General features: G+C 40.0%; 1 protein-coding gene across 1 annotated transcript in view; it reads left to right on the top strand.

Annotated features, from left to right (window-relative positions):
* The window catches only part of LOC102510080 (ubiquinol-cytochrome-c reductase complex assembly factor 1), an 86,339-nt gene that overhangs the window by 42,254 nt on the left and 22,301 nt on the right, over nucleotides 1–21,784 (top strand). The window contains exon 7 of the mRNA XM_006188567.3: nucleotides 3,556–3,664. Coding sequence (XP_006188629.1) covers nucleotides 3,556–3,664 — 109 coding nt within the window. The remainder of the gene's footprint in view (nucleotides 1–3,555; nucleotides 3,665–21,784) is intronic.

Raw genomic sequence — 21,784 nt, 5'->3', positions numbered from 1 at the left:
TTCTATGTCTGTGAGTCTGTTTCTGTTTTACAAATAAGTTCATTTGTCTTTTTTAAAAAAGTTCCACATATGAGTTATATTATATGGTATTTTTCTTTCTCTTTCTGGCTTACTTAGAGTCACATTCTCCAGCACCATCCATGTTGCTGCAAATGGCATTATTTTATTATTTTTTATGGCTGAGCAGTATTCCATTGTATAAATGTACCACAACTTCTTTATCCAGTCATCCGTCGATGGACATTTAGGTTGTTTCCATGTCTTGGCTATTGTAGATAGTGCTGCTATGAACACTGGGGTGCAAGTGTCTTTTTGAATTAAGGTTCTCTCTGGATATATGCTCAGGAGTGGGATTGCTGGATCATATGGTAAGTCTATTTTTAGAGACTCAAGACTTGTTCTTAAAGCCAAGGTGCTAATCTTATTACACCCCTTCTTGAAAAACATTCAGTGGCTCTTCTATGTCTGCTGAGGAAAGTCCAGACTTTTTAGCATGACGTTTCAAAGCCCTTCATGACCTTTCCAACATATTTTTCTGTTTCCTATAGCGGCCCTCCCACAAAGTCTAGGTATTCATTGTTCCCTTACATGTGCTGAACTTTCCATGGCTCTGTCTTTGCTCATAGTGTTCCACCTGCGGAAATTCTCTTATCTTTTACCTGTCCAATTGCAGCACACCTTTCCAAGCCCCAGGTACAGTGTTTCACTTTCCATGAAGCTTTCTCTGATCCTGGTCAACCAAAAGTAATCCTCTCAAACTCCATTGCACTTTGTGTTCCTCTTGGGACACTTTATGCATTCTCTTTTAAGACTCTCTGTGTATGGAGTATTTTGTCTCCCCAAAGGAGACTAAGTGCTCCTTGGAAGCTAGACTCTTGTTAGCCATCTCTAATCTCCACACAATAGGAACTCAGTTTATGTTCATGGAGTGAATTAAGTGTCAGTCAGCATCTTGAAAGTGTCTTCAATTTGTTTTACCTTTTCAACCCAGATAACCATTTGACTATTATCTGTAAGGGCTGTAGAAAGAACTGCTCTGAAACAAAAAAAACTTCACCCCATGTTGATATAGTTAGTTTATAGTCTGAGAAAATCTGTGCCTTTTAAACCTCAGAGGGCAGGTGTATTAACAAACTACAGAATTTTCATATAAATAAAGAATTCCATTACCTCACTATTGCTGTTGATGAATTGGCCTCTGACGACACTTAAGCATCAAAACACACAGACTCTTTTCAGGTGGAGAGGCTGACATGAGTGATGTGGTTAAATTTAAGAAAAATCTTATGAAAAAGGACTGTTGAACTTTCTCCAGTTTGTTCTGCCTTGGAATATGCCCTATATCATACAAAGCAGCCAAATCTTTTTCCATGACCTGTTTTTATTGTCACAAAGTGTCATTTTTTAGGCATTAACTGGGTTCAGAGGTTACAAATTTAGTATAACAGCATCAGCAAATCCCAAGGTTGAAAGGGACTTTAAAGATCATGTAGTCAACCTTCTGTGAGACAGATAGCCAAACTGCAAATTCTCTGTTTTTTGAGGTCATCCATTCCATTATTTAAATCTTCAGAAACTCCCCTGTTAGAAAGTTTTAATTTGCAATGTTCAATGTTGAGTAATTCTTTCTCCCTCTGTGACCCACCCATTGGTTCTGATTTTAATTCTTGGACAAATAGTCTAATCACTTTTCTGCAGTATTTAAGACAGCTGTCCTGTTTTTCTCCACATTAAATATCTTCTGATTTTTTATCTCTTTGTCTTGTCTCTTAAAATGAAATGTTCAAAACTGTAGACAGTAATCCAAGTACAGTCTGACCTGTGCTGAGTAGAACAAAAATCTTACTTTGTACATGAAGATATTATATTTTCATTACTGTATCTAAAATCACATTAATTTTGGGGGTGGGTAACCTCATCATCCTCTTGACTCCCTTGAATATATACTGTCAGCTTAAATCTGTAAGGCTTTACACACATAGGTAGACATGACTCACCTATCCTGTACCTCTACAGCTGTACTTTAGACCTGAGTACAGGACCTTAGATTTATCCCTGTTAGATTCAGCCTGTTGAAACAGCTTGTTGAAGTATTCTTGGTTCATGGTTGGGTCATGCAACATATTTGTCTTCCTGTCCAGCTTCTTGTAATCTACAAATTTGATAAGTATGTTTTCTTTTCTTTCATCTTAGTCATTAACAGAAATATTGAGGCAGGCCAGGCTAGAATTATTTCATTGGACCATTCTATTGCTAGTAGATTTAAATGGGCAGGATTAATTGTATATGGAAATACAGTTGTCAGTTTAGACTCAATACTCCATAATTATAGCAGGAATTGTCTTTTAGGTGGATAGTCCTATTGTCCTGTTGTAGCTGCTTAATAACTATTTAACAAGCAATAATAGAAATAAGTATGCCCATAAGAATGAGAACAGGAACTAGCTTGGGAAGTTGGTGGCTCTTTATATTTTTATATATAGTTAAATGTAATATTGTATTTATTAATAAAACATAATATAATTCTTATATTCTTATGTAAGAGAGCCTTCTGAACTGATTAGAATCAATGTGGTATAGGGGGAAGAGCCCTAAATTTGGCCCTGAGATGTTTTATTCATTTATTTATTCAGCAAATATATATTGATTACATGCTGTGTTTAAGCCCTGGATATATAACGATAAAACAAAACAAAACAAAAAAACACCGAGACTTGATCTTTGCCTTCAATGGAATGTGCATTCTAGTGGGAGAAACAATTTGATAATTTACACAGATGAAATCATAGTACTTACTGTGACCTATATTATGGACACGTGCTGTCCAACAGAAATATAATGCAAGTCACATATTTAATTTAAAAGTTTCAAGTAGCTCTATTTTAAAAAGTGAAAAGAAAAACATGAAACTGACTTTAATAATATTTTCTTTAACTCAATATATTGAATAATATTTCAACATGTAAGCAATATAAAAAAATTGAGATATTTATGTTCTTTTTTCTTGAACTAAATCTTTGAAATCTTACACTTATACCACATCTCAATTTGAACTAGCCCTATTCAAATTCAAATTCATTCAAAGCCGTATTCAAATTCATTTTGAACTAGTGGCTTCCATCCTAGATAGCACAGTACTGTAACCACCTTTACAGACTGCCCTGTGGTGTTGGGCAAATTACTTTCTTTCTTTAGAATGCCTGTCTTCATCAGTAAAATGAAGGATCCATACTTGTTTATCTAAACAAGTGGAAGTGGTCCCTTTCATATATGAGAGGGACTTCTGAGATGCTGTAAATAATCTGTATCTTGATCTGGGTGGTGCTTACATGGGTGTATATTGTACATAAAAATTCATTAAGCTGCACACTTAAGATTTACGTACTTTTCAGTATCTGTTATATCTCAATAAAAGATTTTAAAAAATAAAATTACTTCCAGTTTTTTGATTCTGTGCCCTTAGATAAAATCACTCTGATAAGCTGACCTTCAGTGGAAATGTGTAATGGGGAAAATGGAAACAACCAGTGATTCTCTATGTCTTCTTCCACCCAGGATGTGTCTGGTCAGAATGAAGCAGGAAGGCCGGAGTGGGAAATACATGTGTCGTATCATAGTTCATTTTATGTGGGAGGATGTTGAGCAACGTGGCAGAATCATGGGGGTAAGTGAGTGCTGTCAGATTCTGGTCTTGGAAAACTCCAATGAGGGATTGCCTGACTTGAGTTGAAGTTGTATGTGCTCTAGAATGGCCTGATGTCAAGTGGTAATTCAGCTAGAGTCACTTCTACCTCTGTGGAGGCTGACATGTTGCTGGCACTTTATTTGTGTATTTGCACACATTATCATGATTTGTCAATGTGAAGACATCTTATGTACGGAGATGGGATTATTAAGCCCAAATCATGGTGATAGGAGGTATGGATTTGGTGAATGGAGCAAATCAAATATTATTAATAATAATAATGCATTATTAGGACATTATGCCTCTGACACCACTTCAGTGTGTCAATTCACAATTGGTTTGGATGACAAGAACCTGGCATGGGGCCTGCACTGTCCTCAGGAACTTAAAAACAAGCACCTTGATCACTAACAACCTAAAGTACTTTGGCAAGGTATTTGCTGAAAAGTTCCATTAAGTAACCTGAGAAAGGAGGATATATAGTATATATATATATAATGTAGAATGTAATGACAATAGAAAAATGAAACCAAAATTTTAGAATACTGTTGGTTATATAAATAGCAATCTCTTCCTCTATGTATATTGTGTATTTTGTATATCTAGACTGTGTTTTAGTAGATTGTAGTTCCTTTTTTTCACCCATATCATTGCCTCCCAGCTTGGGAGCATCTAAAGCAGAACCATCAGACAGGGTCATGAAATGGATTAACTTGGTTTCATGATTACAAAGCAAATTTCTCCCTGTAGACTGAGAAATAAAGTTTACATATGTATTATACAAGTCATAAATGTTCATAGAATAAAAATCAAACGGTAAAAAGCTTTTAATGTAAAAAAAACAACTATCTTTTTCCCAGTCCAACTCTGCAGAAATAACCATTGTTAAGAATTGACGTGTACCCTTCCGGTTGTTTTCTATAAAATACAAATGTATAAATGTATATTCTTTTAACATAGCACAAATGGGCTTATACTATACACATTGTTTTCATCTTGGCTTTTTTAACTCAATATATATTTGATGTGTTTTTACTTTACAATTGTTCTTAAAATTCAGAATGTTTTAACTGAGGCTGAAATCCCTTTAATCATCGGTCTCAATCCTGGCCAACTACCTCATTTCAAGAAGTAATTAATCACTGTTTCCACTTTGGTGTATATCTTTTAAAACTTTCTTATGTTATCTATAGAAAATATGTAGTATTGGTTTAGTGTGTATATATTTATTATATATGATACTGTGCTGTATGTGTGTAAATGCAACTTTTTGTGTGTGTGATTTTTTTTTTAATTGAAGTATAGTCAGTTACAGTGTGTCAGTTTCTGGTGTACAGCATAATATCCCAGTCATGCATATATATATATATACACACACACACACATATATATATATTTGTTTTCATATTCTTTTTCATTAAAGGGTATTACAAGATACTGAATATGGTTCCCTGTGCTATGCAGAAGAAATTAAACTTTCTCTTTTTTGTTCAACAATATGTTTTGGAGATCTTTCCATGGTGAATGGGAATTAAGTGGGAGATCTTCTCTCATGTTTTACTTTTTTTTTTCCCCTGTAGACATTTTAATAGCAGTCAAGATTTCCTTCCCATTCATCACTGTTGAACAGCAAGGTCTCTCATCTTCCTGCTTATTCAACTTTCACTCGTCATCATCAATTTTAGGCATAAAGGTTTTAGTTTTCTCTCAAAATCAAGTTTGAACTACTTGAGGTCCAGGTTTTACTTTTATTTACTGTAATTATCTTCACACACTTCCTCTGTTATTATCTAATGATATCATGTACTTACTCTATGTGTAAAATTGTACTCTGGGAGACTAAATCATGGAAATGATGGTTGCCTACCTGCGAATCTGGGTTGAGGGTATTTTCAAATTCTCATGTCTTTGGAGAAACTGCATCTATGGGAAACAGAGTAGACGTGCTTCATTGACATTTATATGCCTTTCTCTGAGACAACAGACATTAGCATTTCTGTTCATTCTAAGAAGATGATAGCATATTTTCAAATTTTAGCTGCTGTCATCATCATATCAAATGTTTTGGAGTCAGTATTCAGCTGTCTTTGTAATTGTGCTCTTTGCTTCCTTCTTCATTTTTCTCACTGACATGACTTACTGCTGTTCAGCTGCTCAGAGTGGGATCAGCAGCCTTTAAGCTATTCATCCAGCTGAGTGTTCCACATGCCCTCAGGTACTTACTACCCAACTCTGTGGCAGCATACAGTGGACATAGGGTAGTTCTGGCAGTCTCAAATCATCCCATGTGTTGATGGCCAGTGATACCCCCTGACTATCCAACGCCTTGGCTGACTGCCATGCAGTTACACAGCAGCTCTTCTGTTAGCCTGTTTTCTTATCACTGTTGACTAAACTCTGCTAAAAGTTGAACCGCTAGAGCCATGGAGGCCACAGCTGGTCCCCAACCTGAATAGCTTAATGAACCACAGGTTGCTAACTCCTGGACTACAGGAACCCTTTACTCTACCCTCCCCATCCCCAAATGAATTTCCTTCTAGACCTACATATATCTATCTCCATCACAATAGTCAACCCTGTGACCTTCTCCCATGTTACTTTATAGTGTTCCTTCTACTTGACTGTATGCTTTATAAAGGCAGGAAACCTGTCTTATCCACAGTTTTTTGTCTACACAGTAAACATTGGATGAACAAATACTTGTTGAATGAATGAAAAAATTGAACTTCAGCCTCTGAAATTCTGTTTTAAAGCCAACTTATTTGTCACATAGATCATACTTGGTTTATTAGTCTCTAGTCCAGGTGTATATTAATGCAGTCCTGCAGGAATTAGCCTTTCCTTTTTTTCCCTCCCATTTTATCCAGCCATTTTTTCCTGTCTGAATTGTTCTAAATATGATACTGTCCTATGGAGAAGTGTGTTAGATTAACATTTCTCAAACTTTATTGTGCCTGCAGTTCACTGTTATTAAAATACAAATTCTGATTCAGTAGGTTTTGGGTGAGGCCAGAGAGTCTACATTTCTTAAAAGCTTCAGGCAATGTCAGTGCCACTGGTGGGGCAGGATGGGAAGGGGCAACCACACTTTGAATAGTAAGGTTTTATATGATCCATAATGTTCCCCAGGTATAGACTTAAATTTGCCTTCGTGAAGAGAAATGCCAAGCTCCAGTTTAGTTACAAAGACTTTAAGTAAAAGATGATGATTTAAAAATAATAAAGATTTGAAAGAGTTGAGGAATTACTATTATTGCATTTCTATTATAACTAACTTGATCTTCCCTTTTCAATCTTAAGCTATAAACAGACGTCCTTTATATTGGCAAGAAAATTAAATATTAACCACTTCTAAGTTGTGAGTGTGATTGTGTATGTGTAGAGGGGATCTTGGTCTTCAGTGTGTGTACACCTAAAAAAAAAATGGGAAAGTTAGGCTGGAGAAAATGGCATGTGGCTAGAGAAAAGTAGTAGGCAGGGGGCTGCCAGTCTGGCCAGGTTCTGACCCTGGCTGGCAGGTCTTTTCTCCTCTGTGTTTCAGTTTCTTGCTTAAAAAAAAACAAACAAAAAAAAAACTTGAGGAAGGGCAGGTTGCTACATGATTTCTAAGTTTCTTTTCAGCTTTGAAAACCTATGATGTGAAGGTGGTAATTTGCAAATCTATCTCTGTGTTATTCGCAGGTGTACATCTTTAAGAAAACTCATATAAATAGTAGAATTTATAAGACTGATCAATGTAGTGGTGATTTTTCTCATGCCAAAGAATTCTTAGAGGCCATTACTTTACTTGAGTGGATTGGTGTGGGGAAAATTGAGAATGTGAATTAATGACACATTAGAAATTTGGATCAAGAAATCCTTTGAAATTAGAGTTCCAGTCCCATCCGGTGGGAAAATTTTCACTTTACAGAAGTTTGCTTTTTACCAGCTTTTTAGGAGCCCAACTATTATGAAAAATAAGGCAGTCTCGTATATCATCAGTGATGCTGGTATAAAAAGCAAGTGTTAAATTTGAGGTTACAAAAATCACATCAATAATTTAGAGTGTTCTGACCTAAAAAAATTATTTGGGATTTAAACATATAAATTAGCTGTGGAAATAAAGTTCATTATATCACCTCATCTGGTCTTGTTTTATTTCATTAACTGGTTCTTAAAAACCTTTGTGAGCTGAGTTGCAGCTGAAGAGGTTGGAGACCATTTTTCCTTGGGCTCTTGCCTCACTCCTGAGTGTTGGTAAGAGTCGAGAACTAAGACTTGACACAGCTGTAAAAACAGACAGCGCCTTTGGCCTCAGCACTTTCTCCTGGTGCAGGCAGATTTCAGATGTAAATTTCACTTTCTGCCTCTCCTACTAATGAAGTAAGTTTCTTTTGCTGGGTTTGCAGCCAGGTGTGTCCAGTCTTGTGGCTAACTGGGGTGTTTGACTTAATTTTTCCATTTGTGACATTTCAACCAAACTTAGAAAACAAACATAAAAATTAGCTCAAGGCAGTGGCTCAAAGTGTTAATGGTAACCTTAGGCTGACTAAACAACTTCCTCTCAGTTCTGCCCTGCCAGACATCTCCACCTTGTGGCTTACAATGAGCAGGTTTAAGCTTTCCAAACTGTGGAGACTAAGTGGGAGGGGTGGAGATGGGTTTTAGTTAAGAAATTGAAAGTTTATCTTTATCAGTGGTGCCTGGCATACCAGTTGCCTCACAGGATGTCAGATGATTTCTTGCTAGCACCCTTCCAGAATAAGTATGAACCTCCTGTCACCTCACAGTCTCCTGTTCTTGCTGTAGCTGAGCTGCTTGATGGATTGGTACAGAGGGCCTGGGAAGAGGTGGAGCAGCTGTGGGCTGAGCTGGACTCCTTTGTAAAATTCTACTTTGCTTTTCAGAACCAGCATTTTGCTTTGCAAGGTCCTCTGTGATCATACTCCAGACTACCTTCCAAACTCATTTCCCATAGCTCTTCTTGAACCTTAAAAATGAGAAATCTTCTAGCACATGTGCCTGGCACATAGTAAGCACTCAGTGAACATCACATTCCATCTTTGCTTCACATACTTTTCACTGCAGCCAACCTGAATGTCTTGCTCTTCCTATCTTGTGTCTTTCCTCATGCAGTACATACATCTAGATTGCCCTAACATGCCAGTCCCAATTCCTTCATGTCCCTCCGCTTCAAATTGAAAGCCAATCCCAGTTTCCTCTAGCTATAAGTACTTTAATAATTTTATCTGCACCCCTCTTCTGGCTCTGTTTCTGTTTTGAATCACTGTTATTCAAGCCATGTTGACTACCTTCTGGGTGACTTCCTAGGAGGCAGGAGGAGTACATGCATCCTTCTCTGTATTCTCCAAAGTGCCTGTCATTGCCTCTTGGCTGAATGTGTGCCCAGTAAATATCTGGTGAAAGAAGACGATTCTGGAAGCCTGTTATAAGTATTGGAAAAAGTGGGGTGGAGAGGTATCCATTTTATTCTGAGGATATTTGTTTGCTTATTAGTCTTAAATATTGGAAGAAGAAGAAATAAGAGATTATCTCCACTCTCAATTTTTCCTATCCTTTGTCCATGCTTTCTCATCTTCTAATGGGATTAATTTGATTTAAAAAAATTATGTGTGAGGTACGTTATGTTTCTAAACCAGCAAAGACTTTAAATCTATAAACGTTAGTAGAAAGAAGAATCACATGTACTTTAGTTTTTCTGCAAATGTTCTTCCAGGCCTTCGTAATTCCATTGTCATCTCCTCCCTCCCCCAACAAAAATCTTCAGTCAGCCTCCTCTGTTTTTACCGTGAGGTAAAATTTTTGCTGTACTTTACATTTCTTGGTCAGAATTAAAACTCACTGCCAAAGGTATTGTTTTAAAAAGCAAGGACTCCTTTAAGGGTATAGGTTTTGTGGCCAATAATATGAATGGTGGAGTGTAAATACAAAGCAGTCCCCTGGGCTTGAAGCCTTTGAAATAAGTATACGTGTTTGTTTTCCAACATCAGCTGTTCTTTTGAACGTTTTTTAAATGTCCTAAGCTATTAGAGTGGGTTTTTATTTATTAGGAGAGAGAAGGCGAAATTCTTAGAAGGCAGAGCAATTCCATTTTGGGATTGGCTGATGAATTTAAGGAGGCACTAACTGAATATGGACCTCTAGTAGATGCATTCCTTTCTCTGCACACGTTTCCTGTCCTTAGGCCTTAAGAAGTAGCACGAATGCGTGGAGTGTGTGTTTTAGGTGGTTTTCTAACTGACTGGATGCCTGGGTGCATACAACCAGAGCCAGCCTGGTGGCTCAGATCACCTGTCCTTCTGAGTGGCCTACTGGATTCACTCCATTTCAGGGAGTGTCTCAGAAAGAGAAGTTATAAACCTTTCTATATTTGAAATTAAATAAGTCATGAAACTGCCATCTATGCATATGATCATTTCTCTCTCTCGTGGCCATTTTTAACTTTCAGTCATAGTTAGTGAGTTTCCTGAGACCTAATTCCTACTTGTTTGTATTCCTACAGTGCCTAAAATGGAGCTTTGTGTTTAGTAGGCATTCAATAAATGTTTCTTGACTGAATAAATAAGTGAATTTGATCCCCTTTCTTATCATCAGTTTACATCGTGTAATTTCTGTAGGAGAAACAGTGACCTAAATCCATTTTTCAAAGCCCTGGCCACCTTAGCACAGTGACACAGTCATGCCTTTCCCTAGTACCCTTCTTAAGTACTCCTCATGCTGAGTACTCCCAATCCAGCTCATTTCAGAACTGTTTACCTTTCCAACCCATCACATTTCTTTGGCCTCCAATCTCTCTGGGTGCCCTGTTCCATTTGCTGTCTTTTATACCATATTTATAATACTACTTAGAGCTGTGTGCATTGGGCACAGCTAAAGCCACTTTCCACACCTCTTTCAGAGGGTCTCTAATGCTACTCCTAAGTAAATCTCACTCGGGAGACAGGGGATGAATAGCTCCATGAACCTGTTCTTCTGTGCTTCCTGTCTTCTAATGTCATCACTATCCATCCAGTCCCCCAAACTAGAATTCTGAGAGTCACCCTCGACTCTGGCCTCATCCTCTGCATCCAGTTGTCTCTTGTCACTTTTCTGCCCAAAATATCTCTGGATTTTATCCTCTCCTCTGTTCCATTGTTAAATGTCAGTCCTCATCAACCCTCCTTTATTGTACATGGCCTCCTAACTAATTCCTAGATGTTCCCCGTCTGGTGAATCCTGCTACCATGTAAGCTGCAGGAGGTGTTCTTTCTAAATCCCACATCTGATCATATCCCTCCTCTGTCTAGAAATCTCTGAGGAATAAAATTCAGACTTCTTAGCAATGGCATGTAGAACCCTTTGTAATTATATGGAGAATGTTCCTGTTCTTAGAAGATATATACTGAATTATTAAGGGGTAAAATGTTTTGATATCGTCAAATGATTAAGCAAAAGAAAAAAGGTGTGTGTGTGTATGGATAGAGAAAAAAACATGTCACAAAATAGTAACAGTTGTGAATCTGAAATTCATTCAAGTTTTTGTTGTATTACTTTTACCTGTTTTTTAAAAAAATAAATTTGAAGCTTTTCAAAGTGAAAAATTGGAGGAGGGGCAGGAGGGGCCCCAGTCCACCTTTCTAGTCTAATTTCCAATAAATGTCTCCCATATACAAATGTTCATGCTGGAGCGTGTGCACACACACTTAAACATTCCACTCATGCCAGGTTTTCACTGGCACTGTAATAGTCCATGTTCTTTTATGCTTCTGGTCATTTGTTCCAGCAGTTCCCTCTGTCTGAAGTGGTCTTAACCCTGTGTCTTTTGCTCATGGCCCTATAAGATACAGCTGGATAGTACCTCTTCCAAGAAGCTTTTCCCAGCACCCCCCAGTACATCAGTATACTTGGCTACTCCCTTGTCTATATTCCTGCAGCACTTTGCACAGATTTCTGAAATAGGACTTAGCATGCTGTACTGAAATTATGGGTTTGTATAGGTCATGCCTGTTAGATGGAGTAAGAATCCTGGAATCCCTGGTGTCTTACATGTCACACTATCTAATGTAGTCACGCCTCAGCTACCTATTGGGTGAACATATGTACTTGCTTCTTTTTTTGGAGGGGGGGTGTAATTAGGTTTATTTATTTCATTATTATTATTTTTTAATGAAGATACTGGGGAGTGAACCCAGGACTTTGTGCATGCTAAGCATGCGCTCTACCACTTGAGCTATACCCTCCCCCTGTACTTGCTTCTGTTATTAATGTCTGGTCAGCGCTGTCTCCCAATTATTGGCTTAATGAATGATCTCTTATCACACCTGTATTCAGTTTCTCTGACCCATCTCCCCTTCCCCCAAGAAAGGTTCCTTATTCTCTTCTTGCCCTGCCTCATGGGTTCCCTGACTCTTTCATCATTCATACTTTTAATCCGCTTTATAGGATAGATTAACCTTAGAATATTAGGCCAGGAGCCTCAGAGAGTCTCTCAGTCTGAAGGTGCTCAGGTGTGTGTATTTTGAAAAATCTCCCCGGATTTCTGGCACATCTCAGGTTCAGGATTTGTCCCCACTCTCTCACTTCTGTGGTGAAGAAGTGGAGTCCCAGAAAAGTTAATCGATTTGCCTAAGGTCATGCAGCTAGAAAACAGCAAAATGAGGACCAAAACTTGGGTATGCTGAGTCCCAGCTGGGTGTCTGCTTTACTGTATGACGATACCTCCAGTGGGGGTGGTAGATGGGTGGTCCGGAAATCAATCTCATGGCAGATTCCTTCTCCCCTGTCTTATTACCAAAGACTTCCAAAGACCAAGATGACAGATTTTCTTGACTCTAGAGGCCTTCCATTTCTTCAGTGCTGTCCCAAGCCTGAGGCTCCTTTATTCAGAATTTCTAATCCAATACGGCAGAGATTTCCTACTCAACAGGACTAATAGAGATTAAGGGGGAGGAAAAAAAAAAAAGACAGATGAGAATGCTAACAATGTTCTGAATTTGTTTCTTTTTCCAGCATTTATAGTCTGAATGTCTCCACATCGTCTGAATTTGCCTTAGTTGATTTTACAATTATTTTTCAGAGACTCCTTGGTTATGTTTTTTTAAGAGAAGAGGAACACCGAGACTGAACACCATGCTCGGAGAGACTGGGCTGGGAGACTAACAAAGGCGGTATTATACTGTGCATGGCAAAGCCAATAAATGAATTCAGGAGACACCTAGATGTGTTTCTAGAGGAGGGCATGAGGGGGAGGGGTCTGGTGAAAAGGCAGAAAGGTGGGATTAAGATAAATTAAAATGGGGCCAGCCTGCTGGATAAGGGGACAGCCTGTTCCTGTTCTTTCTGTTCCCACCATTGCTTAAGAGTTTTCATTCTGCTTAGTTCAAAAGTTAAACCCAGTCTTTACCATATAACCTTAGACCCTCCTGTCTCCCACTCTCCTATTTAGGAAAAGAACTTAAAGGCTATTTCAGCCTGATACAGCTGTGTTTATTAGTGGAGAACTACATCTGGGGGATCTTCCTAGGGAATCTTAAGACTGTTAAAACTGAAAGCGAACAGTGAAATAATCTTATCCAGGGATTCTCAGTGTGGCCCCCAGACCAGCAGCCTCAACATCACTTAGGAACTTGTTAGAAATGCACGTTTAGCGCCCCACTCTGGATCTGCTGAGGTGGAAACTCTGAAAGTGGGGTCCAGCAATCTGTTTTTACAAACCCTTTGCTTTGAGGGCCACTGCTCTAGTCTGACCCTGTCATTTAAGTGATGGATAATCTGGCTCTGGGAGAGCTGAGTAAGCTTAAATTAGAAACCAGTTGAAGAACGGAACTCAGGTCTCCTGATTGCCAGCCCTTACTGCTCTCTCTGCTAAAAGGAGCAGGGTCTGGGCTTGGGCTAGTGACATGTGGAAGTTGAGGATTTTAGCCTAATACAGAAACAGAGTTCACCAAGAGTAATAGCTAAGATTTATTGAACACTTCCTCCTTGCTGTGCACTTTATAAGCACCATTTGAATTTTATGTTTTACAACAATCTTGCCTATGAGATCCTATCGTCATTTTACAGATGAAGGAACTGAAGCTCAGGGAAGTTAGTATATTAGTTTCTTGTAGCTGCTGTAACAACTTACCACAAACTTGGTGCCTTAAAAGAGTAGAAATTTATTTTCTCATAGTTCTGGAGGCTAGAAATCAGTTTCACTAGGCTGAAGTCAAGGTGTTAACAGGACCTTGCTCTAGGGAAGAATCTGTTCTTTGCCTTTTCCAGCTTTTGATGACTGCTGGCATTCCTTGGCTTATGGCCACATCATTCCAATCTCTGCCACGTTGCCTTTGCCTCTTCTGTCTGGGTCTGAGCACTCCCTTCCTCTTACAGAGTACATGTGATTACATTGAGGGCCCACCTGGATAATCCAGGCTACTCTTCCCATCTGAAGATCCTTAATCTAATCCCAGCTGCAAAGTCCTTTTTTACTGTGTAAGGTAACATTCACAGGTTCCAGGAATTAGGAAGTAGATATCTTTTGGGAGACCATTATTCAGCCTACCAGTTAGGTAATTTAACCAGGCTTACACAGTAAATAGGAGAGCCTGGATTGGAACCCAGACTCTAGGTTCCCTGCTGTTAATCACTACTCTGTACTCTCTGAAAAAGTCACTGCTAAAAACTATGGTTCTAGCGTTAGAATTAATATTTTTGAAGTGTTTCCCTCTTCCCCAGACTTGCATAACATTACTTGTCACATAACTCTGAACCTGTGAGTCCTTAAGCATCTCTGGTCCTGACTCCTTCAGTTAAATTGTTAGCTCCTAGGGGACAGAGATTGTAATTTTTTTCCATTAAAGAAATGGAAATATAGTTCATATTCACCATTTTGAATGTACTTTTTTAGTAAATTTACAATGTTATGCAATCATCACCACTATCTAATTCCAGAACATTTCCATCACCTCAGAAAGGAACCCCATGCCCATTAGCAGTCACTCCCATCCCCCACTTCCCCAGTCCCTGGCGACCACTACTCTTTCTATCTCTATGAGTTTATCCATTCTGGACATTCTGTATAAATGGAATCACATAAAATGTGGCCTCTTTTGTCTGCTTCCTTTTTTTTTTTTTCCCTGCGCAAACTGTCTGCTTAGCATAATGTTTTCAAGGTTCATCCATGTTGTAGTGTGTTTCAGTACTTCATTACTTTTTATGGATAATCTATTATGTGGATATACCACATTTTATTATCCACTCATCAGTTGATTGACATTTGGGGTGTTTCTATTTTTGGCTTTTTTGAATAATGCTGTGTGCATAAAACATATACAAGTTTTTGTCTGAATATATGTTTTCAGTCCTCTTGGGTATATACCTAAGAGTGGAATTGCTGGGTCATGTGGTATGCTATGTTTAGCTTTTTGAGCAAACTCAGATATTATACTTTATATCAAGTGATTTGAATTCCTAGTGTGACATACATTCTTCATTTGTTTATAATGAAATAACATTGTCATAATATATAATCTTAATCATATTTCTCAACTTACTGCCAAATAAATATTTACGCCTACAATTTGGGACAGTAAAGAGAGAGGATGGTGTTTTAATGGAAGGAGTTCTGGCCAGCCCGGCCACTCTCTGGGTGAGCTTGAGTAAGTCAAATCACCTCACCTCTCTGGGGAGGAGAGCTAGATGATTCCTAAATTCTCTTCCAGACTTAACATTCTGCAACTCTGTGAAAGTCTGAAAAGCTCGCCTTGTGTTAAATCCCAGAGCTTGTGTTCTGTTTTTTCAGCAGTTCATCATTCTCTGTCTGATTTCTGTTCCCAGACACAAACAAGGTTTTACCCATCTATCCATCCATTTTATTGTGGTCTGCTAGTTTCCAGGTACTCTGCTCGGCACTGGAGATACAAAGACGACAAAGATACTGTCCCTGACTCCCTAGTCTAGGAGGAGAAGACAAACATATAAATAGGTGATTACAATATTAAGAGATTGTGATATTTAAAAATTGCTCTGCCCAGGGGAGAAAGCTTGGGGTACGTGACATTTGGGGTAGATGACTTTTCAGATAAGCGTTTGCTAGGCAAGAACATTGTGGGCAGAGGAACAGTGTGGGTAGAGGCAGAGTGATGTGAGAGACACGAGCATGTTTGCCTTTGTTTGTGGCTTTTTTCCTCCTTTCCCTGCGGTGGTGAAAACAGACTATCCAGACTAGCTCCATTTTGAGATCCTTCTGTGTGTCCAGTATTCACAGACTCATCAACTCAGAGGTCTGTTCCCTGTTTTTTAGAGGCACTTCAGACCCACTTTCTGAGTAAGGAGATTCACTGAATGGCTAAGGAACCTTGATCAAGATTTGAGTTTTCTCCATAGTACCAGCTGAGTTTGGGCTCTTGTAAATGCCCTTTCATCCCCTTAAGGACTTTAGTTACCTAAAAATATTAGGAATGTAAAATTTTACAATATGATCAGCATAGCACAAACTAAATTTCTAACCTTTGACTAGAAACATATATGGAAGTCTTTGTGTTTTAAACTGCCCCTTTCCCAGCCTCCTAGCCTTCATGAGAGGTCATTGTACAGCTCTTTCCATGGTCACTGTTCTCTTTCCTTTTACTGGAGGGCAAAACTAGGGCAGAGAAATAATTTTTATTCACTTCTGAAAGGTTACAGTAATAAAGAAACTCTTGTTAACATCAGAGAACGTTGCAGCCAAGAGTTTTCACAGTCTGGCATTGTTTATTTTACATGTAATTTGGAACCTTCTGCACTCTTAAAATATTGGCACAAAAATGTTTTAACTGTTGAAGTGCTTCATTGCATGCAGCGGTGTAATGTGGTGTCAGAGAGGCAGCAGGGCTCTAGAGAGCTGTTTGCCCTATTCCTGTTGGGGAGAGAAATGGTATAAATACACACGCATCTGTGTGTGTGTGTGTGTGTGTGTGTGTGTGTTTGCGTGAGCATGCGCGCATACATTCACTTGTATATATATCAGCCACTCTGCACTTAGAATTAAGAACTTTCTCTGTCCTGATGAACTTCTGTGCTTCCCTTTATTTGACAAGGAGAATGACATAGCTGTCATGGCTGCCAGAAAGAACAGAGCTTCCCTTATTTAGATACTTTGATATAATTATTCACTGTCCCCTTTCTCTCACACACACTTTATTACTTAACTCTTTTCTTTTACTTTTCTCTATCAAAGGATCTTTGTTCTTGTTGTTGTCTTGTTAGGTTGAAATTAAGATTGGAAAACAATGGCAGGAGGATCACATGTGTTAAGAGACTGCTAGACTGATGACTGGGGCTTCCTTAGTTCCAGGCTCAGCTTTGCTTCCAGAGTTTGGAGAACCTTCGGCTTCATGTCCTGGAGGTTGAAAATTGAGCTAGATATTAACCTGGCTCTTGTAAGACTCAGGGATTCCCCAGGGCTGACTGTGCCCTCAGTAGCCTGTCTGGTCTGGGGACGGTTGCCTGCTGCCCCCGTAAGCCTTCTTCCTCCAAATCTGGCACTTTCTTGGCCTCTACAATGGGGCCATGGCAAAAGAGGCAGAGGTTACCCCCACCAGGTGAGCCCTGCAGAGCTGTCACCAAGCCAGGCCCTTCTCTAGGGATCTCCAGCAGGGGGTTCCTTCCCCTGCAGGAATTTCACTACCGAGAAAAGGGTGCTCTGCTGGCATGTCTGCCACAACCACCATGCCCCACTCCCACAGGTTGTAGACTTTCTGGCACAGCCAGCTCGGGGATCTCACACTGCCTGCCCGGATCTGCTGTCAGTGCCCACCAACAGAACATGAAGTGCCCCGGACCCTGCAGGCCTTCTTCACCCAGAGAGGGCTTTGTTCCCTTTTAGAAGATACTTACTTTTGGCTTCTTGACCCACATCTCCCTATGATGGAGAATCCAGATTAGTACAGGCATATGTAGTTTGGGGCTGAGGAAACAGGCCATTCCCCCAAAACCTAGTGAGGGGCCCTGTGTTCTATTCTCCACCTCTAATGTATGGGCACTTTGTGCTAAGCTGTCGAAGGACCATTTTCCCAAGGAGTTGCCTCTCATCACATGGGCTTTGGAGCCAGACAGACCTGGGTGCTAATCCCTGCTTGCCATAGTTTGGCTGTGAGACCCTGGGCAAGTGTGTTTACCTCTCATTTCTCTCCGTAAACTACATAGTATATGACTTAAACAATAGGATGCTAGTAAAGACTTAGCACGTTCTAGTCACTTGATAAAATGGGCCCTGTATTTGGACCTTTTCTGTAGCATCTGGCATAGGCCACTTTATTTCAAAAGGATTTATGTATACATCTGTCATGCCCCACTGGATTCTGACTTTCTGGAGGATGGAGGTCATGTCTTTTGTCTTTGTATCACCTGTTTGCCTGGTGGGTCATGTGCATAGCAGGCACTCATTCAGTGTTGGCTGAATCTGTTAGGATGACTTGGATAAACAGGGCAGGCATTTTAGCTTCTCCATCTGAACCTGGGGAAATAGTAACCCCTTATTTTGGAGCCTTTGCGGACAGTTTAAAAAGATATGTGTGAAGTGTTTGGAGTCCTTTGAAAGAAAGGTACTGGGGAAATTAATAGTGTTTTTGCTGTTCTTGGGAAAGCCCTTTGTGGTTCCCAGCGAATAAATTACTTGGAGTGAGTTTTCTAACACCTCCTACTCTGCTCTGTTCACTGAGGCTTTTTTTTTTTTTTAATAACTGTCTGCTGTAATGCCTCTTTGCTCTGACTTATAAAGATATATAATTTTGGTTTTGGACTTTTGACCCCTTTCTGCTCCCAAGAGAGAAATTTCTATCAGAATAATAAAAGGTGTAAACTGTGTGTGTTGCCCTTTTTTGGAGCCTTGAGTAGTTTAACTGCTGGGGTTAAGAATCAGCAGGCTTGTGGCTTGTCCCTGGTTGTGGGGCAAGTAGGAGAGGATTCCCATCAAGCACTCAGTGGCATTCTAAGTGTCTCCCACACTACTGCTTTTCATCCCTGTCCTATGCCCTTTTGCTCAAATTCTTCAGATTTCACATGAACTCTTATTTTCTTTTGTATTTGGAGCATATTTGTTTATGGCTATACCTCTTCTCTTTCAAAGATAGAAGATGTTTATCATCTGCTGTGCCTTAGAGTCCCAGCTGAGTTGCTTGCCATAGAGGATCCTCCCTCTAGAAGAAACAGAGGAAAATCACTCAGTAGTCTTGGAGCTTGGAGCTAGTAGTCTTGGAGTAGTCTTGGAGCAAGAGCAGGGAACTAAACTTGGTTGTACCATTAATCAGGAGATTCAGATGAAGAGCCTGGACCATGTTATTTCTAAGGACCCTTCCAGATCAGGAAAAAAAAAATCTATGGGGTAAGAATTTTCCAACCCAGGGTAGAATTTACAAGAGTGAACAGTATTAAGCCACACTTCCCACTTGTTCTCCAAGACTCGCTTGCCCTGTGGCCCTGGAAGAGCTGGCCCTGTCCCTAATATCCTCAGCTGACAGGCCCATGAAAGACCAGAGTGGTCTGGGGACAGATGTAGGGTTCAGAACGTGCTAGAGTTGTCTGGTCTGAATCAGTGGGTAGATATGGATGTCAGAAGAATCCCACTTGGACCAACCCCCAGGAACTGTGTAAGGAGACTGAGACTGCTCTGGCTGATGGCGGGAAGCCCCAGTCAGGGCCAACTCTAGCTGGTCGGAATTCCAAAGCAGTCAGTGTTTATATTTTGTGCCACTTCAGTGGCTAGAAATCTCCTAGAAGCTTGACAGCCGCAAGGATAATCCTAATTCAGCCTTTTCCAATTGAGGACACTTAGTTTCCTGACAAGAAAAATGGCTTGTTCAGTGTGACATATTAGTAGAAGAACAGAGGTGAAAACTCTGCTGATTCATTCAGTTGCTCTTTTCGTTGCATCATCCTCTCACCTTTGCTGTTTCCTAGAGCTACCACCCACCCTCCATTTTGGCTTCCTAACTTACAGACCTCTTTTGGCCCTTTTCTCTTAAGGTCCGTGTTCCAGTGTCTAACCTGGTGCTTAGTACTTAATAGGCCTTTATCAAATGCTGGTGGGTGAGTGAGCAAACTCACAGAGTCTCTTCCTAACTCATTAGAATCAACTTCCTCCTGCTACCTTGCCTGATAAACTAATTAATGCTAAATTGTTGATGGATGCTAATAGAATAACGTTTTAGTGGTCCCAGGTGACATTTGTGTTTTAATGGGGCTTTCTGTAAATAGTGTCTTCAGAAGGAATGATTGCCATAACACCAGGAGGAGCTCTTAGGGAAGGAGAGATTGATGCGGCCCCTCCCTCCACGTCTTTTCTCCCATGGGTTTCACCCTGCACTGGGAACTACCAGAGGGCAGTGGCTCTACTAAGATCGGGATGGCATGTGAAAAAGTTCTGGAAGCCAAGAGGTCAGACCCAAGATACATTAGAGCTCCACGCTGATTGCAGCTGCCCTGGATAACACTCCTCTTCCCGATCATTTCCCTCAAATGGGTTGGGTTGGGATTGGGGTCCTGTTGGGGTTGGTTAGAGCTGAAGGAGCCTCGCTGAAAAGCAGACTTCTTTCTCTACGATTATTGCTGTCTGTTTAACTGTTGATCTTTTCTGAGGGTCAGTGGTATGTGCCTTACATGAGACATCTCTGGTGCTCAAAGGAGCAGGACGAGCTGCAAAGAGCCCTTCTTTAAAACACCCACTATCAGGACTTCAGTTGTCTTACTGACCCTCAGATCCGGTCCTGACCTCTCACCTAAACTCACTGTCAGCTGTTTCACTGGCCCCCTGGCCTCTCGACTCCTTCATCTCATATCTATCTTGCAAAATCATTTAACAGCCTGTCTCAGCTTCCTGAACACTGCTTGTGTCAAATATTCATCCCACAGAAACCCACAGTGGCTCCCTGGTGCCTGCTAGCTGTGCACCACACCCCTTAACCTGTCTTTGAGGCTCCTTGTGATTCACCATCATTTTATTAATCCTTTCTGCCTCCCCAACTTTTCTTCCAGTCTCTGCCTGTCCATATTCTATGGTCTCCTGAAATCTTCCCTAACTCATTCAGATTTACATTCGTGTCTTATTCTACCAGCGTGATTATAAATTTCTTAAGTGTAAGGATCATGGGGCATCCTTGAGTAACCTCTTCAGGGCCCTGTGCAGAGCAAGGCACATTGTAAGTACACAGGAAATGCTTCTTTATTTAATTTAACAGGTAATTTTGTTGCTTTGCAGGAGGGTCCAAGGGGGAAGAGAAGAATGAAATAAAGATAATACTTTCAAAAATTGACACAGGTATTGAGACATCTGTGCTAGGTAAAATATATTCTGAATAATATTTTCTTGATTAATTTTCCTCAGCTATCCCCTTGACCCTTTCTCATCCCACACAGTGGTGCAGAGCAGAGTGATACAGACAGAGACATGGGCTTTCGTTCTCCCTTCCTTACAGATGCTCTGCACCAACAGGAAGTGTTCACTCAGTGCCTGCTGTGTGCTGGGGATACAAATGGGATCAGGTGTCCTTGTCCTCCAGGAATTTATAGTAAAGCTTCCATCAAACATCCTTAGTTCTGTCCTTGAGCAGTTTCTCTACCTTCACATCAGTGCTTGCCAGATTTTAACAACAGCAGCTTCCCAGCCTATTCCCCATCTGTATACCACACCCAGGCAGTTCTCATCTTAGGGACCTTGAATGACAGGATTAGGGTAAAAGCACTAAATTACTGTTTAACATCCTATATATCCTATATATTTTATTTTGCTTATTGTGACTCTCATCCCTCCCCTAGAACATAAGCTCCAGGAGTTCAGGACTTGTCTCTAGTTTATTGCTGTATCTTTGTCTCCTAGAACAGTGCTTGGTGTGTGATTAGCACGAAAGTACATTTGTTGAATGATGAAAGCATTATTGAATTTTTTTTCCTCTAGGTCCAGCAGCATTATTAATTTTTATGGCTCTGTTAAAGATTGTTTCACTCATTCATTTATTTATTCAAGGAACATTTTGGTCTCTCACCACGTGCTCATCCCTAATGCTGTTGGTAGAGAGTATATCATAGAGAGATGATCTTATAGGGTTTACAATCTAGTCTATACCAAGAAGAGAAATGAAGTTGACTCTTTTGTGGGTTAAATTC

Source organism: Camelus ferus, chromosome 19 (assembly GCF_009834535.1).
Source record: "Camelus ferus isolate YT-003-E chromosome 19, BCGSAC_Cfer_1.0, whole genome shotgun sequence".
NCBI classification, from domain to species: Eukaryota; Metazoa; Chordata; class Mammalia; order Artiodactyla; family Camelidae; genus Camelus; species Camelus ferus.
Note: the sequence above shows the minus strand (reverse complement) of the source record. Positions and strands in the feature narration are given on the sequence as shown.